We start from the raw sequence: 18462 nt of genomic DNA on the forward strand, positions 1-18462 counted from the left end.
TGCAAGCCTGATTCTGCAGAGAATTGTCATTTTTTTGGCACTAAGGAGAGCATTTTAAGCTGATGAGAAAATGCAATAGGCTGATTTATTTGGATGCTTTCAGTGTTTCTTTGACTTTAGCCAGGGGAGGCCATAAGGAGGGTAGAGAAAACCAAATCATAATGCTGCACAAGGCTTGTTTGTATGCACTGGAGCTTGCAGGCACTTGCTAAACTTGTACCTGCACGTGGGCCAAGTGAAAAAGGAGGGAGGCAAATGGAATTTTCTTCCTAATCCACCCTTGCAGAGGCAGAATAACTTCCACTGTCAGCAGCCCCGAAGTGAGGCCATGCATCTTGGAAAACTTTTTCGGAAAAGTGTGTGTGTGTGGGTTATACCTGCTTCTCTGTAGTCATGCTCTCTTCCAGAAGATTGTAACTGTTCCAGGCCCTCTGGCTGCACCCTCCCTTTCCTCCCCATGGGGGAACTGGGGCCCACCAGGTGGCACTGGTGGGATGAGGTATCCTGCAAGCAAGGAGGAAAAAAAACCCCAAGCCATAAAAGGATGGAAATAATTTCTCTTTTTTTGTGAGCAAGCCTTGCTTGCTTCTCTGCTAAAGTGGCCGTTGCAGAGCAAAGCAAAGGTCAGCAGAAGCCCTGAGTGAGGTGCCCCACCCCGGGGCAGTGATACATTGCTGGGAGGGTTGGACACGCTTCTGGTAGAAGCGTCTCATTCCTGCTCTATTTTCTGAAGATAGTTGGTCTGTCAGATCTTTGGTGTCCCTTTCAAGACTGCAGCAGGGCTCTGTAAGATATTTGATGCTAGTTGCTCCGCTGGTGAAGTGGTTTGATGGCAGAGGATGGCATGGGCTGAAACAAGGATGTGAGAAGAAACAAGTCCTGACAAACACCAGCCAGCAGTAGTATTAACTATCTCTTAGAAATGGAGAAGCGTGACCCATCATCCTGGCCCCAGCGCTGGCACCAAGACTTGTACATCAGAAAGCCAAAGAAAGGGTGTTGTAAGGACAGTTCAGTGGAGAATGGTGACAGTGACTCAGTTGCTGGTGGCTGTTGCTAAAGCTGGGCACGAACCCATGCATTTGCAGTTACTCTCACAGGAAAAGCCATGTTCTTGGAGATTTTGACTTTCAGTTTGCAGTGCCTTTAGGGAATGAGATGTGACAAAACTCATGTCCCTGTTGTGATGAGAGCTCAGCGTTGCATCTCTGGAGTAGCAGCACACAGAATGGCTGCTCCTGGGGCAGCTTTTGGACCTTTGTTACTGCACAGAAACCTGGATCACAAGGGTTGACTGGTCTGGTTTCATCATGTTGCTGCCTCTAATTACACTCGGACCTATCTGATTGCTTATTGCAGAAAATTAATGAAACAAGAATTTACTGGCCACTCCTTTTCTCTGCTGCCTGTGTCATTAATATCCAGGCACTCAAACTCGTAGCACCTGGTCACATCTGCTGGAGAACTAGTCCAAAGATTGGATGCTGGTACCTTCTCCCTACCTGGCTGATATCATAAAAAATGCTCCTGGCTTCTGGAGTTGTGGTATACTGCTAGTCTTCCCCCTATGAAGTCCAGATTAAATAAGGACTTGCTTTACAGGAAATTTTAGATAATGTCTGCCTGTGTTCACAGCTCAGTCAGTACTTTGGGTGTAGCCCAGTAGTCTGAATAGCCTGTAATTTACTGCCATCAGTGGAATGAAACAGAATCACTTTCCTCTGATTTATATCCTCTATTGTAGTTAAATATTTACACAGTATCAAGATCTTAGTAATTGAATGGCTAACAGATAAGTAGCAAATGTTTATATACCTCTCAAACGGCCCCAGGGCCATTGAGGTAATGATATTTCATTCTGATAAGCCTTTTAGTAAGAAGAAACTTAAAGCTCCATTTTGTTCTCAGGAGTAGTGCTAACTCATGCTGATTTCAGTGGGTTAGCTCAGTTTTTACAGATTGCAAAAATGATCCATTTATTTCAGAAAAACCACTTTTATTGAAATGAAGCAATTGTTGTGGAGGAACATGGCATCCTTCACACAGCAGTATTGTTGGTTGCTTCAGGTAAGAAGGCAAGAAAAAATACCAGGCTAATATCAATCTTTGGAGGAAACTGAAGCTGGCAGGTTTAAACAATACCCACCAGTATTAAATCAGGACTTCTCCATTCACCTGCAGAAAGGTATAATTAAATATTTCATGACCCATAGGTAATCAAAATTAGCCCTGTTTCCTGAAGCAAGAAGGGATCCTGTCATTCCTACTTGTTCTGTTTAATTCTGCATCCAAGTGAGGTAGCTGGAATTCAAAGTATGCCCAACAGTTATAACTGAGCGTGAATACTGCTGAGCTGAATTCTTGTTTTACAGTATTAAGAGTTACTACTCTGATCTGACCTGGGTTACACCGTTGTCAGTTTAGGGTTTTGTCTAGGCCTGGCCAGGAGTGTGTATTTCTTAGAAAGAGGCATTACTTGTGTCTTGGAACTATGTGGTTTTAAAAACAAAAGAAATGTCAACTTTTCTTAAAACGCAAATCTGCTCTGAAGCTTTTTATCTATGTAATTTTCCTTTTTTCCTTTTTACCATTGTTTGAAATTGTCAGATAATTTTGTGCTGCTGGATTTCAAATGGGACTAGATGGGCAAAGAATAGGAGAGCAGTGGCAAGGCAGTTCTTATTATTTTCTGTCTCTTGATTACTGAAAATCATTTTAGTAGGTGTCTGTCATGTAATTCCAGAGTGAATGTTGAGAAAAAACAGAGAAACACTATACATATTTCAAGTCCCACTTAATAGTGTAACTTGGTAAATCCATTCAGAAAAGAGGGAGGCTATTTGGGATCCTATTCAGTGGAAATGAGAACAGAATTCCTTACAGAGTGGGTAAGATTTTTTAATACAATTTCCAATATAATGGAGCCCATATTCCCATCTGGATAGTCTATGTAATCCTGTAACGCAAAGAGTAACAATTATTTTAATTCTCAATTCTTTAGTAACAAATGTTTCTGTATTATTAAGCTTAATATCTGGAGCTTGATACTCAATAAAACATGCAATGCTTCAGAGGTTACAAAAGATGCTACTTCCCAAATGTCACAGGGATTTCTTGGTTTTTCTGTCCTAGCTGGGAGACAGTTGACAATCTCTTCCTTCTGTATCTGGAATAAACTGCAGTTCATAACACTGGTGAGGGGAGCTTCCAGCTGACACTTTCGCTACGTATAGTGATTTGTAGTAGGATACTTGGGCAGGCATGCAGCCTCCGGAATGAGCTTGCCTGTTACCCAGCTACCTCACTGCCTGGGCAGAGGAGCCTGGCACTGTTTGTACCTGTCAACTGTCAGTGATGTTTGCCAAGGATGCAGCCCTGTGCACACAGTATTTCTCCCTGGTTCCTTAACCCCAGTCATGTCATCGGGTAGGGATTAAAGACAGGTCATTCTTTTAACCAAAGGCCTTGGCGTGTGGCAGCGTCCTTCAGGCACTGGTAACAGCGTGTCCCGCCCAGCTTGCTCCCTGAGGATTGCCCAGCCTTTGGGTCCGACATTGCGGGATGTTTCTCTGGCGGGAGGTGCTCGCTTGCTCGCCCGGGTGCTCTCGCCCCTCCGTACCCGCGCCGCGCGGCGGGAGCGGCGCGGCCGTTTCAGCACCTTGGCCAGGGCCGCCGGGCGCTCGGGGGACACGGCCGTCCTGCCCCGTCCTGCCCCGTCCTGCCCCGTCCTGCCCCGTCCTGCCCCGTCCTGCCCCGTCCTGCCCCGTCCTGCCCCGTCCCCCAGCTGCACGGCTCTGGAACGGAACGCCCTCAGCTGAACCCAGCTGTGAACACTTGGCGCCTCTGCCCACACCAGTTGGAATCAACAGCCCTTGGCTGTGCATCTGGGTGTGCAACGGCACTGCGGGGACCTCGGCTGCCTGGCTGCTGCTGTCTGCACAGCTGGGGCTTTAGTGGCACATCTGGGACACTGACTGCACGTGTGGGCTCTCTAATGTGGTGCTAGGCCTTCAGTCTGCACTGCTGGAGGCTAGGATTCCTGGCCTTCCATATTTTGTGCCCCTGAAAGTGTCAGAGCTCCCACACTCCCAAATCCTGACCCTGTGTTCTATTATTAACAGGAAATAATGTGGTGGTGGAAGATGTTACACGTGCAAACGTTGCTTAGTAAATGATTATTTAAGGAGTGTGCTGTGACTAGTAGCTTCTGAGACAGTTGTTGCGAGTTTCAGCTAAACATACCTGTACTGTAGCTACAGTTTGAGTGGGATTTTTTCAATAAATCAGGGAAAATAGGGACCTCGGACCTCCCAGATTTCCATGCTCCTACTGATTTTTATAACTTGTCACTTGTGCACCATAACGGTACTGATTTCCTTGGGCAGCACTGTCTGTAAATATTTAGCCTTGAAATAATTCAATGATGCACAGCTGATGGAGCAGAGAAATGACTGGAGAAGTGCATTTTCAGTGAATCACAGCTCATTCCACAAATTATTTATAGACTGCTCTCTCTTCATGATGGGATGTCAGCTACCTGGCAACTAGCCAGAGTGTGCTTGAATCATCTAATAGACCTATTGTGGCTTCTAGAGGAGGGCAAAAGAGATTAACGCAAGCTCATTTTGTACCTTTTCATAAGCAATGAACAAACTCCCATTCCAATAAAAAAATAGATCCCTCTGGTCCCAGGTGGTGCATGGTTACTAATAAACTTGCCTGTGATACGAAAGAAAAGTTACTAAGTAACACAGCTTTACTTTTGTTGTCAAGTATACCTAACTAAATAGAGGTTTGAAAACTTTATTCATGCTTTGGTCTGTCATCTTCAGTCTCTTTACCTCACCCTTAGTGCCATTTTAAAATTCATCATTTCAGAGTCAAAATCAGGAGTACTGTGACAAATCAGGTTGCCCTGGATCAGGATGCTCAGACATCAAAGAAGGTACGAGTCTATTAAGTGAGATCCTGATGCTGCAAAAATGACGGAAAAAGCACACTACTTCCCTCTGTCCTAGTTGTTTTGTAGCATCAAATCTATTTCTGAGTCAAAACAACAATGGATCGCTGCAATATGCTGTGCGAGGCCAGACTGAAGTGAGCATACCTGTGACCGTTACAACTTTACCTCTGTTATGTTATGATCAAAAATAATGTAACTCCTCTGTGGACACTGGTGCTTGGAGGAAATAAAAGTCCCTTTCAGTCCTCTGGAGAGCGTGTAGGTGCCAGGTGTGATGCTGTGCAGTGTGAACAACAGCTGCGTTGTTTAATACATGCTGAAGCGGGCAGAAAGAATTGCATCAACTAGATGTTAAATTTTATTAGACATAACTTAATGTCAATTTTACCAGTGTCATTACATGAAATTATGGCCTTTTAAATCAAAAAATCATGAACATCAACATATTAAGTGTTATATTAACTTCCATTTCTATTCGCATACCTTTCTAAAAACATGGATTGTTTTAAAAGGTGTAGGTGCACATTACCTTCATATAATAAAGCGAACAAAATTCAAATAAAAAAATAAAACAAATATGTTAATACAAGACAGGTATTTACAGACAATGAAGTTCACTGCTCAGAGAACCTCCCTGGGCCATTCAAGTTACACTTCCCCATCCTGGAGATATAGGGGCCTGGTACTGATCCTTGGCAAAAAAGAACTTCTCACATGGTTTGCAGCAGAAAGAATCAAGTTTTCTTGTTAAATTGCTATGAACTGGTCCAGCGGTGGATTCCACAGAAACCAAAACACAGAGAGAAATTGTAATACCAGAGGCAATATCAAACCCCAGAGCTGCTGCTGCCTCCTGCTCCTCTATTCCAGCTGCCTGATTTGTTTTAGAAGTACAGTACTAAACTGAAACTCTTCATCTATATCCCCTGGCTGCCTAGTTGTGATGGCTGTGTGAAGAACTGGGTTTTGTTTCCGCTTTTTGCTTTCATTCCTATTGATCTCTAGCTATCTCTGTGGCATAGGAATGTGTCACAGGCTTCCCTGGGCTTCACCTTGAACTTCCCATGAGTAACAGGGCTCTGTTTCACCCATGGGGAATGGATACAAAATGACAAACAGGCAGCATCAGGCACAAACCAGGACTGAACCTGCATCTCAAAGCCCGGTCTAGGTTTTGTACAGTAAGACTTTCTCTCCAGTGTCTTTGCAGGCCAAAGAACTATGATGCAAACTAGACAGTAATTAAAAGCAAACAAGCATTTCCAGAATTTTCTCAGGAAGAAAAAGATGGTGTGTTAGGCTCCATTTCTATGGCTGATTTTTACTAGTTCAATTTAAAGTGCATTTATGCTGTGTGCCTACACACCAAGGAGCTAGATTCAGACTCGTAGTATCAAGTTGGCAGCCATGCTGCTGCTGCAGCCCCAGCCTGCACCTAAGGTCATGAGCCCTGGCAAGAGATAAAAGCAAATACGCTGGAAGCAGCACCACATGAATGCAGCTTTACTGCTTTTAGGCCCAGTGAAGTCACGGGGACACAGCAGGTCAAATCAGAATGTCGGACCAGCACCAGCCTGGTCAGTAACCATCCTCCATATCCCACCACTTGACAGTAATCTGCCATAACATTAATTTTCCACATCTATTATACCTGCACAAATGCAGGACTGTCAGAGGAACTGGGCAGTTTAGAGTGAGGCATGGTGAGTAAAGGCTTTCTTTTGGCAACAGGAGCAATATTTATCTAAAGGAACGGGGTTGGTGACTGGGACTTGTCCTCAAGGAGAATTGAGATGTTAAATGGAGAATTGAGATGTAAAATTGAGAATTGAGATGTAATACTCGGTGGGAGCATTACAGAAAAAGAAAAAAGCAGAAGAGTCTCATTCCTCACCTTGGGGCTGACTTGCTTGCTGTGGCTTGGTGTTAGACACAGAGTAGCTTGTTTCTATTGTTCTTTAAGGTAGCTCAGGAAATACTAGTTCAAATGATGCTGTCAGGGAAAAAGAAATCACCCTTAGTTATTTGCTAAAAGCTTTGGAGATTTTTCTGTTTCCTTTCCCATGTGCTCCCTCTCTTACAGTGATCAGCAATATTATTGACATAGAGACCTTTGCTCAAGCAGCTGTCTAAACCAGAATTTTAAGTTGGCACGTGCAGGTCAGGAGCACCCATCAGCTGGCAGGAGCAGCACCGTGGAGCCCTCTGCCCAAATGAACTCCAGCAGGCCAGGCTCAGACAGAAATATCCCTGCTACAGGATTCAACACCTTCATCCTGAGTAAAACTCAGGAACCCACAGGAAAAGAAGATGATTTATTCAGGTAAATTATTCTTTGAGCTATTCATTTACATCCATAATTTATTTGTTGATACAAGGGACTGTTCACCCCTTTACAAGAGGATGGCAAAGGTTCAAGCATCAGTTTGTTCCTATTGAAATCCTACTTTGGGATTGTACCAAAGATGTGATGTTTTTGTTCTGGCTCTCTGCAGGAGAAGTTCTCGCATGCAGTGATAGAAAAATGTGGAAAGGAAAAGACAAGCAGGTGGAAAGCTTTCACTCACTCTTTAGAGAAAAAAAAACCCTGAATTAATATTTGCTGACAACACAAATGTACTTACTACTGTTGCTGACACCAGAGCATTGAAATAAGTAAGTAATAGCATTCAATAGTGTTAGAAAACATAGACAGATCTTTCTCTACTTATGTTTTACAGTTGCTTTGAAAGATGTGGCAGCTACAGCTGCGCTGGGTGTAATCCTCTGGCCACACTGTCTATTCCTGGCATGCTGTTCACCCGCCACAGTGCACATACCAGGGTGTCCCATCACATATTCATGTGGAGGTCAGGCATTTTCTACACTGCCACACGCACTAATAAGAACTCCAGCGACAGGAGTATTTTCTTCAATGTCACCGTACATAGTAAGGCAAGAGGAGGTTAACAGTACAAAAATGCCTTGACAAGTAATTGTTTGTAGGACAGGATTTTTCTTCTGCTTTCATTGAAAAGCAGACAAGTGCTATAGAAACAGTGGTCTTGTCTGACTAGTCTTCACCAGCTGGCCACATTGTTACCAACTACAGCAAAAACCCCAAACAAATACTTGTATTTATTCCATGTGTATTGTTTGTTTGGTGTTTTTTGGTTCTTTGTTATTGGGGGTTTTTTGTTTGTTTTGGGTATTTTTTGTTTGTTTTGTTTTTAAATTCAGTGCAATAATACCTACAATCAATGCTTTCAAATTGCCTACTCTGGAAGTCTGCCCCCGACTGACTTGAAAGTAACTACCCAGAAATACAGAGTTTGTTTATTTAAAAGTCTTTTGGGAAATCACTACTGCTCCTGATGAAGAATCCCCAATATTTCAATTCTAAGGCACAAGACGCTATTTAGGAGATATTTTTATCCTCTAAAAATCAAGAAAAATCTAGTTTTCGACATAAGCCACTGGAAGGAAATCCTCAATTATCATATTTTTACTTAAGTACTTAATACCACTGGGGCAATTCTGAAAGCAAGAATAATGAGACCAATCTATTTCCAATACTTAGGCATCAAACTACCTCAAAGCAGAAAAAAAAAGGTAACACAAAACATTACTGGTGAGTTACTTCATGTCAGTTGACTTCATTTCATTAGCAGTGTTACTAAAAGTCAAGTCCTGTGCAGCATTAAAGCACCTTCTCTCCAGAGATTTTTAAAGCATTCTCAAGGTAGCGATGGTCCTAGCTTCAGTCCATCACTGCCTGGCAGAAACATGAAGAGGCAAGAGCTGGTATTGAAGGTTGTGGCTGCCAAAGCCTCAGTCAAACCACTAAGTGATACTGCCTCCCCAAACCAGGAGAAACATTTCCCATAAGAAGCATAGCGTTATGGGAGGAGGAGGAAGCAGCCCTGACTCTGGGCTTATGTTGATTGCAGATGAATCTCTGTGTGATCTCAGAGATCAGAACAAAGAGGTCAAGAGGTTGTTCCCTAGGAAGAAAATCTGCAGTTTCACAAGTGTAGCTCTTGATGTTGTAAAAAAGCCCCGCTGGAGCCACAGAAATCGCTTAGGAAGCCAGGGAGTGGCTTCCTTTTATGAGGACTTCCAAAATCAGGCAAGTAAACATGGAATAAAATCAATCAAAAGACCAGTGGGATGCTGCAGGCAAAAGGAATGCATCCTTTGCAGAAAAAAGAAGTGCTCTGAGTATATACAACCCACAGATGAGAAAATCTCTGCCATTGATATATTAGGCCAGAGCTTTGGCTGGTGATGGCAGTGTCGTTATTCTACAGAATCTCCAATTTTAGTTCCTGTTCCAAGGCTCAAACCTTTTAAACTCCTTTTATCTGACAGATAAAATACCATTAAAGCACAATGCAGCAGCAAACACATTAGTCTCTTCATCACACCTTACGAAAATCCCCTGACCTTGCTGAATCACTTGTAATTAAGTAGCCTCCAGCCAACAGAAGCAAATCCTGTTTATTTTGAGGCATCATCAAAGAATGTGACAGCACCATGCAACTGCAGGTAGGTCAGCCTAGTGTAGCACATTAACAAAACCCCGTGGTTGCCTTAATCCAAGGCAAGCTGTGTAGATAGGAGAGACACGAATCACTCAGAAATTGATGATCCTCAGCCTCCAACCCATGCCTCCTTTGTCGTCTGTGGATATCTGTGAGAGAGGCGCTGTTTCCAATCTGTATTCCCAAAATGCTTTCCAGTTTGGTGCACGCAGGAGTGATCATCAAAGCTGAAAGCACTCCAGACTGTAAACTGCCAGATAATAAGGAACAGCTAATGATAGGAAAAACATGAAACAAGTGAAAGCTGGTATCTCAACACAGGCACAAAAAGAAGTGGAACCAATTTTAGGATCTGGCCTGGGGCAAATAATTGTCCAAGTGCAACCTGGAGCCACACCTGTGAAAATCTGGGAGGGAATGAGGAGCAGGTAGGTGACAAAGTAGCATTTAACAGAGCCCTTTGATGCCTGAACCTGCCTCAAGCACAAGATGGAAGTGTCTGTCTCCTACAGCCCCCTATGGCTGACCCTCAATGAAGGTGCATTATTCAGCCTGCTTGGGCACCCAGGTGAATCTCCACCCTCCATCATCATCCCTGCGCACAAAGGCCTGTCCTTGGTGGAAGGTGTGCGTTCTCACATTTCGGTGAGGACTTAGGGATGTTGTGAAGGCCACTTCTGTTTTGTTGGGTGACAAATCACCAGTCAAATAAGGCAACCCATAGGCTGGGAGGGAGGAAACACTTGGCACTGATGAGGAGACACATGGTGCTGAAGAAAACTGTGGAAAGAAGGGAGAGTCCTCACTGCATGGATGGTTACTGCTGCTAGCTGGAGGCACACGGCTGCAGCTATATGCTGCTGCTGCTCCTTCACTGCGGTCATAGTCTATTACTTCACCAGAGCTCAGGCAGTACGTGTCTTTTCCAAGGTCTGTGGATAGGGCACTGTAGTTAGCTGAAGTTTCATCAATGGTGTTGACATCTTTTAATCCTAAAGTCTGCAAGACCCAGCTGTCCACAGCAGGGCTGGCTTGCTCTTCACAGGCACTGAATTCATTAAAGAGGTTTCTTCTAGCTTTGGAAGCATGAGGAGTTTCTTGAGGGACAAAGCAATGGTCCTCTTTTAATCTCCTCTTGGTGCTTTTGAGAATAGCACAGGTTTTTTGGCCATGGCAGGATAGCAGTTTCTAGAAAAAAAAAAAAATGGTGGAGAAAGAAAATTAAAATCTGAATTTCTAACTACCTGGAAGCAACAGGTGTCTGATCTGATTTTAGATGGGCAAGATGGTTACTACATCCTTATAAAAGATCCTTTTTCTTCCACCCTGTGCTTAAACATATCAACACGACTATTTTGTGTCCTTACAGTCTTTGCAACAATCCAGTCCCTGAAAGAGAAGAATTTGATAATGTCTATAAGGCCTGTGCTTTGATCCCATTCTCACTCAGTACGGTGTGAAATGAGAGCCCCCGCCCGGCTGTATGGCACTGCTCTGTGCTGCTGCTGCCAGCAGCATTTGGCAGGTGAGCGGGATGCAGGGGGAATGTGGCAACCTGACAAAGAGGGAGGATGCAAAGGTCACTCATACTGGGCAGGTGTGATCCTGGCCAGGGAGCGTTCAGAGCAGAAACTGAGTGGCTCTGAGCTCATTAATCCACCTCAGTTATCATTATTCAAGGTCAAGGGCCCTTCAGGCACCAGGGATGGTCAAAGGAAGGCAGGAATAATGAGGAAGCTCCCCACCGCATCGTGAATTCATTGCTCAGACACCTCCTGTGATGATTTCACACTGCATCCTCCTCCACATGACAGAGGGGTGGCCATGTCTCTGTGCTGTGCCCAATGAAGGAGACTTTTTCTACTGCAAGGAGCCAGGTCGTGGCATTGGAGGGGGGACATGCCATACTGTCACCTCAGAATAGGATGTAAAAGGAAAGTCTGCTATTTTTTGCAGGTTTTTTTACTTTGTGCCCAATCCACAGAGATGAGAAAATGATTAATTTTTCAGTTTCATGGACAAGGCTGGAATAGTAAAAAATGTCTTTAATACAACAAGAAACAATTATCTTTACTTTCTTTTGGACGAGAGAAAAATAATCAAAATATTTACTTAAGAAAACCCTTTCATACTTACGTTGGATGAAATATTCTGTTAAATTGATGTACCTAAGTTTGTATTTCACTTTTTAAAAAACCCACACAACTTTTTAATTAATATTTTTTAAAAAAATCAGATCAGTATTCTAATGTAAATCACCCAAAACATAAAAAAGGAAAAATTATTCCTTACCAAAAAAGATAATTGACAAAACAGACACATTCAAGAAATGTATGTTCAAATTTGAACTTTTCACTGAAAAAAGCATTAGATGGAATAATTTTACCTTGCTTACAAACTGAACTTACTTATAAACTACACTTAATTATGTCTTGGGTTATACTGTCTCCATAGTCAGAACCTGATAGGATGTCATTCCTGGAGTAAACAGTCACCTTAGATCCACGACCAGAATTTGGCAGCTCTGTGAAGTTAAATAGATCTCACACTGCAGGTTGTCTGCTCTCTTGGGCTTTCCATATATTTCACTGGCATGCTCCTATTCAACCTGTTTCTTCCACACACGTCTATACAGCAGGTTTGAACACAATACCTTGGCTTTTTCTTCTAAACACTTAATCAGGGCAGAATTCAGGTATTGTCGGAGGTTATTATTTTCTTCATGTAACCTAGCAAGTTCCTCTTCCTTCTGAAGCAAAGTATCTTGAAGCTGTGGAATAGAGATATTGATGAATAGATGTTGACTCTGTAACTTAATAGCAATTGCCCTATGGTACAGGCTGCTTTGATTTGATGATCTGGGTGTTTGCTTTGTGAACTCAACACACCCGCTCCAGCCTCTTCTCTTCATAAATCTAAGCGGCACGACTGTTCAGTTTTCAGGCAACTTCCTTTATTCTTTAGTGAGTGTTTGAGAAGATTACTTTGAAAAAAAAACCTGTAAGCATGGAATAATAACAGAACAGACTTACAGGTAGCCCGATGAACAGCCAGAAACCATCACGGGCATGATAGTAGCTGCCAGATGTCCTGAGCAGCAGTAAGCATCCCTTTGCACCCCTCTCATTCCCATTTGTAGTTGGCTGGTGGAGAAAAGGAGAGAGAAGCTGCAGACTCACAGTTTATGGGGGTAGGGTGCAGAAGGAAGATGCAACTGCCATTCTTTATGATACAGTACCGCTCGGTGATCCCTTCAATCCTGGACCCTACTGTGCCAATCCCAGTGTATATACAGAGCTGAAATAATCCCAGGTCCCAAGAGCTGAACAGATATGTTTTGATTTGCTGATGCCCAACACTTTTTCATGAGAAGTCTACGTATTTGCAGAGATTTTTGTCTCCTGATCATAGCTCTGGAGACTTTTTTTTAGGAGGACAAAGAATCTTCTGCCAAGGACCTTGGGCACCTGCTGACCACAGGCTGAAGAGCACAGATTGAAATGACTGTGGTAGAGCCAAAGAAAGAAATACAGTGGTTTCTGGAACTAGGGTTTGATTCCAGGGACCTTACAGTTAGTAAATGAGTATCTATCAACTTCACTGTGTCAAAATATCATTCCAAGTATTTGATCAGACTGATCTGTCTGGGGTTCCTTCATCTAGAACTGTTCAGAGTTTCTGCTGCCACTTGACGGGATTCACAAAAAGGGAAAGAGAGAAAATAAAGTAACAAGGAAATACTTGTTGGTCAACGGCTGATCCTCCATATAAGTAGGTAATTCTGGTGGAATCACTTCTCATGAAGTTAATCCTAGTGGACTCAGGAGGATGCACACACTGTATTTTTAGTCAACAGCATGAGGCTCTGCATCGTGAGGGCCTGAGGGACTCCTTGGTCATGCCCCTGGTCTTCTCTAGCACCAAGGCAGCTGGCGCAATATGCTGTAAAAGGGGAGGGATGAACAGGGTATCCCACAACAGTTCTTCCAGCTTCATGGGACAACACGGGGGAGACATATACTTCAAGCAAGGAACAAAACCTACCCACGTAAAGCAGTTTGCCAGCGTTTCCCACATGCGTGCCAGTGAGAGGGAGACCTGCTGTAAACCAACCCAGAAGGTGCGATACATGATACAGGGTAAAAGAACTGGCGGGGAGAAACCAGGGGGGCGCGGAGCCTTTACCTGCTTGTTTCTGTAGAGCTGGGAGGACAGCTGGTCTCCCTGCCACACTGCGTCCTGGGCACCGAGCTGCGGGCTGCAGAGCTGGCCTGGGGGGGCAGACCCGGGGGGTTAAGCCCGCTCCCACCTCCTCGCCCAGCCCGGCTACGCACGGCGGCCGGGTCCCCCGCGGCGGCGGCGGGCGGGCACTTACCGGGCGGCCGAGCCTCCCGCCGGCCCTGGCTGTGCGGCGGCTCCGCGGCGCGGACGGCGGCCCAAGTCTCCTTGGAAACCCCGGCGGGGGCGGGCCAGGGGCAGGCGCAGCCCGGGCCCCCGGCGATGTCCGGCTGCGGGCACGGCCGGCCGGTGCTCTGCGGAGGGAAGGGGCCGTGGCGGTGGGTTCCCCCCGGGGTACGGCGGGCCCCGAGGGGAGGCGGTGTCAGCCCCGCACCGGCCCCGCCGCATCCCGGCGGGAAGCATCCCAGCGCTGCGGGGGCTGGTCCCTGCCCCGCGGGGAAGCGCTCCCACCCTCCGCCGCCTCGCTCGGGGTTTGCTCGGGTACCTGTCGCAGAGGAGCCCCTCAGCCCCTGCCAGGCGCCGCCTGCCCCCGCGGGAGCTGCCAGCCCTGACCCGCTGCCCGCTGCCCCCCCGCCCCGAGCCCGGTGGCACCGCACCGCCCTGCCCCCCCCCCCGCCCCGCCGCTGCTGAGCGCTGGGCAGTGCCGCCCCCGCCGCAGCCCTCCGCGGCAGAGGGGCTCCGGGCTGAGGTGCGCCAGGAAGGTGGCCGAGTTTCCTGCAGTCCCTTGGAAATACTGCTCAGCCAACCCCGAGCCGGTTTAAGGTGAAGGGAGGACGCGGGCTGTCCTTGGCCACTCCGTTCCTCCCACCTTGGGGGCTCGATTCGGCTCTAAAGCAGCACAAAGCCAGCAGAGACCTGCAGGCTGCTCGCACTCTTTTCTGCCCCTGCAGTTCTGCGGGAGTCCCAGACCGCACAGTAGCAAAACCTGGGGTTGTCTCTGGATTCACCCCTTTCCCTTCATCCAAATAAGCCCCAAGTGCAGCAGCTCTCAATCTCTGCAAGGCAACGGCAGAGTTTAGAGCCTCGAGCAGGGAACCTGCTCACCCATGGGAAGGCACAGCAGCAAAGACTGCTCTTGCAGGTAGACGAGAGCCCTCTTCTTTCCCCATCTTAAAGAGGGCACAAAACCTGGTGCAACCCCCCCAAGGCAGAGAGACCAGCTCCTCCCTTTCTGACTCCAGGTCGACAGAAATGCAAAGAGCACTTACCATGTTAGTGGCAGAATGAAATGCAGGTCTTGGGAGCACGTTTCTGTTAAAAGCCCCAGAGAGGTTTAAATGGCTCTGAAGGAGGGGGAGAGGGGGGAGACCGGGGAGGCGAGTTTAATCTAAAGGAGCTCCCAGTGACGCCTCAGAGCTCTCCTGAAACCCAGCAATCTGATTTGGTGTAAAGCTGTCAAACTTGTGACGTGAATAAACAGCAAACTTGCTGAAATCAAAGTCATTCTGGCCCCACAAATCAACACAAGGAAGGAGGGAAAAGAAAAGAAGGAGAGAGAGGGGAAAAAAAAAAAAAGCCTCCACACACTTCAGGACAGCACTGAACTGGTGTGCCTGAGTTTCACTCCAGGAAATGAGCAGGGATCCAGGGAAGCATCCCACATGTTCAGAGCAGGGCTGCTGGTGTTGCTGGTGAGTGTTTTGTTTTGTTTTGTTTTGAAGCCTTGTTTGCAGTTGTAAAATCCAGCAGGAAGAAGCAAGTTTGTCCAGCATGCCTGACTGAGGGAGCGGGTTTTCCACAGCTTCCCAGGGGTGTGTAGAAGCAAATATGACTTAAAGCACTTCCGTGGACAGCTCTGAGGGAGAAAGTGAAGGTTTCAGAATAATAGCATGCAATGACAAGCTCCTGCAAATACCTCACTATACTAGGAATTAGTTTTCTGTCAAGACCCAGGCTTCCAGAAGATCTCAGGATATAAATGCTGTGACAGTGGTATAAGATTTACTATCATAAAGGGTGATGTTGCAAAAGCCATATGCAGGTGTGTAAAAGACAGAGATTGTCAGCACATAGTCACTTCTAATTCACATCAGATTTCCACAGCAATTAAAATCCATAGATAGGCTTCAGTTGTTCCCAGGGGAAAAAAAAAAAAATCAAACCAAACAACTCTTCACTGCGAGTCTGTCTTTGAACAGCGTAGGGGACAGTGGAAATAAAGCTAATAGCAGAGCAGTTGTTCAGTCAGGATCCTGCCTCCTGCTATGGCAAGGGCTATTCAAGGAGGTAACTGGACCTGCCTGCACACACAATCTGCAGCCACCCAAGGGTGAGGCTGGGCCAAAGGCAGCCCATGCTGGCATATGGGATGGTCTTTCATTTCTCCCCTGGAGGATGCTCAGTGCCATTTCCCCATTAGCAAGGCTCAGGGACAATACAAACCATGAGGACCATTTGCCTTCCATTCTTTTATTACTGGCATATTTTCCTAGGTTGCTGCCCAAGGTGAACTGGCAGCTATGCCACATTAAATCACTGCCATCTCCCACCTTGATTATGTTTTTCCCAACAGAGGCATTTTAAAAAGGGCTCATGCTCCAAATCGGCATCACACCCAGCCTTGGGTCACTCTTTAGCTTAACTAAACCTCAGTTCTGCACAGTTTGGCAACAGCTGTGATAACCCACAGTCTTTGGGCGCTAACCCATCTCCTGCATGGCATCAGGGGGCATCTTTGGGCTAGCCAGAAACACAAGCTCTATGAAACACTTCCAACCAGCGCCAAGGCCCAGCGCAGCCGTCCTTGGTTTAGCTTAGTCCCTTTGTCCTTTAGCGGGCTGCCTCAGGGTGCTTCCTGGGGTGCCGTAGCAGCAATGGCTCCCTCACCCCAGGCAAGGGCTGCTACAGGCCCGGCAGGCCTGTAACACGTCGGGAACGGGTCGAGGGGAAGCAGCAGCCCCGAGACCGCCGGCAATAGGCAGGGAGGCTGTGCGCCGGGCAGCCTCTGCAGCGCCGGACAGTGAGGCAGGCAAGCCCGGGACAGGCTTCAGGAGCCCTCTGGGCCGGGAGCAATCCCGTGCGGGGAGTAAGGGCCCACGGACCGCCTGCAGCCCCTCCGGGCACCGAAGCCTCGGCCTGGGGCCGCCCGAGACAGCGGCCATGTTGGGGTGCCTCCGAGGCGCGGGAGCGCCGGGCCCGGCCATTGGGGGAGGCGAGCGGCCCCGGCGACGTCATCACCCCGCGCCCGCACGCGCTGCGGGGCGCAGTGGTGGCTGCGGGGCGCAGTGGTGGCTGCGGGGCGCAGTGGTGGCTGCGGGGCGCAGTGGTGGCTGCGGGGCGCAGTGGTGGCTGCGGGGCGCAGTGGTGGCTGCGGGGCGCAGTGGTGGCTGCGGGGCCGTAGCCTCGTCCCTCCTGCCTGGGTCGGGGCCGCCCTGCGCCTTCCTCCCTGGCCACATGGTTCCTCTCCTGGCGGCCCGGGCAGCCTAGGGGGGCGCCTGCCTAGCCCCGGGTGGGGTGCAGGCAGGTGCAGAGGAGCCTGCAGTGGCGAGGCCTAGTGGGTGAACTGACGGGCTGCCCCGTGGGGCGGGTGCCAGGCTGCCCCTTGTAGCACCCCCGAGTCATCTCGTAGCTTGGCTCTCAGGGACAGAGGGCAGCTGCAGGGAGAGGAGAGCCGAGTGTCTGAACATCACGTCTAGGGAGGGACATGGAGTGGGCAGTTTCCCTCCCGCTTTGGGTGGGTGTGGGGAGAAGCGTTTCTGGCCCAGGGCTGCTCCTAGACAGGGCCCTTTGCCTGGCGCACTGCTGGCGGCTCTGCCTCCACTTCCTCTTGGCAGAGCTCTGTGTGCTTAGGCATGCTATTTGCCTCTGAGAAGTGGTGGGAGGAGTACGGGCACGCTGTTGGGGTAAAAAGCAGGTATGAAGAAAAGCTGTGGTCACTCCATTGTTGCTCCTGCACAGCTGGTATTGTGTTGGGTTGTGTTTAGACTGTGCTTTGCTTTCTGAGCTCAAGGAATTCATGTCAACGCACTGTGCTGTGGTTTCTATGTTGGGGAGTGAAAGAAGGTTCATGGGTAAAAGACTACGAAGTCAGAGCCCAGGAGGCTGATAGGTTTGGGGAGTTAACTTTTGGGTGACTGTCAAGGACAGACAAATGCTGTTGGGGTAAGAGAGAAAGAGCTGATTTTGCCGAATTGTGTATGGATGTCACACACAATGAAGAGAAGATCTTCAGGTCATGGTAGCAATTACACATCAATGTGTAGTGAAAACAAAACCAAATAACAATCATCTGCTAATTCTTTTCCTGTTCATCTGAGGCAGCCCCTCTCAGAGCTCTTACTGCTTGTTTTAGTTAATGATATACTTCTTTAACTGTAAATAAAAATTCAGGGATGAAATTTTTATCAAGACTGCAGTATTGTTTTAGTGGAGATAGGATTTCACCAAGTGTAATAGCAGCTCTTTTCTGAAGTTTTGAGAACACGCTAACACATATTGCAGTGTGTTAATTCCCCTGTGTTCTTTGTACCTATAATTTCTACTGTAATTTTAATGATTTTTCCTGTTTACATGACAATGATGAAGCTAATCCTTCAGACTGAAAAAAACCCGAACAACAAACTTAATTTTTTTTTCTGGTTTAACTCATTTTAATTTAGAAATGGCCTTAAATTTATATTTGGACCATTGTGAACTGGGTCTCACGAGAGATGGTACACAGAAGAAAAACTAATTCGACTTTTATACTGGTCTCACAACAGTGTGTGTTACTTCTCATGCTAACACCTGCATGGGTGT

At 47.0% G+C, this 18462-nt stretch overlaps 1 protein-coding gene across 1 annotated transcript; it reads right to left on the bottom strand.

Moving 5' to 3' along the window:
• Positions 1 to 9461: 9461 nt before the first annotated feature.
• Positions 9462 to 16899, bottom strand: GMNC (geminin coiled-coil domain containing). The gene is made up of 5 exons (XM_056358875.1): positions 16789 to 16899; positions 13862 to 14018; positions 13672 to 13757; positions 12140 to 12256; positions 9462 to 10674 (listed from the first exon to the last, which is right to left on the bottom strand). The coding sequence occupies exons 1-5, from the start codon at positions 16897 to 16899 to the stop codon at positions 10030 to 10032; spliced, it is 1116 nt and encodes a 371-aa protein (XP_056214850.1). The 3' UTR covers positions 9462 to 10029.
• Between the last annotated feature and the right edge of the window lie 1563 nt (positions 16900 to 18462).

This window comes from Falco biarmicus, chromosome 13, assembly GCF_023638135.1.
Source record: "Falco biarmicus isolate bFalBia1 chromosome 13, bFalBia1.pri, whole genome shotgun sequence".
NCBI classification, from domain to species: Eukaryota; Metazoa; Chordata; class Aves; order Falconiformes; family Falconidae; genus Falco; species Falco biarmicus.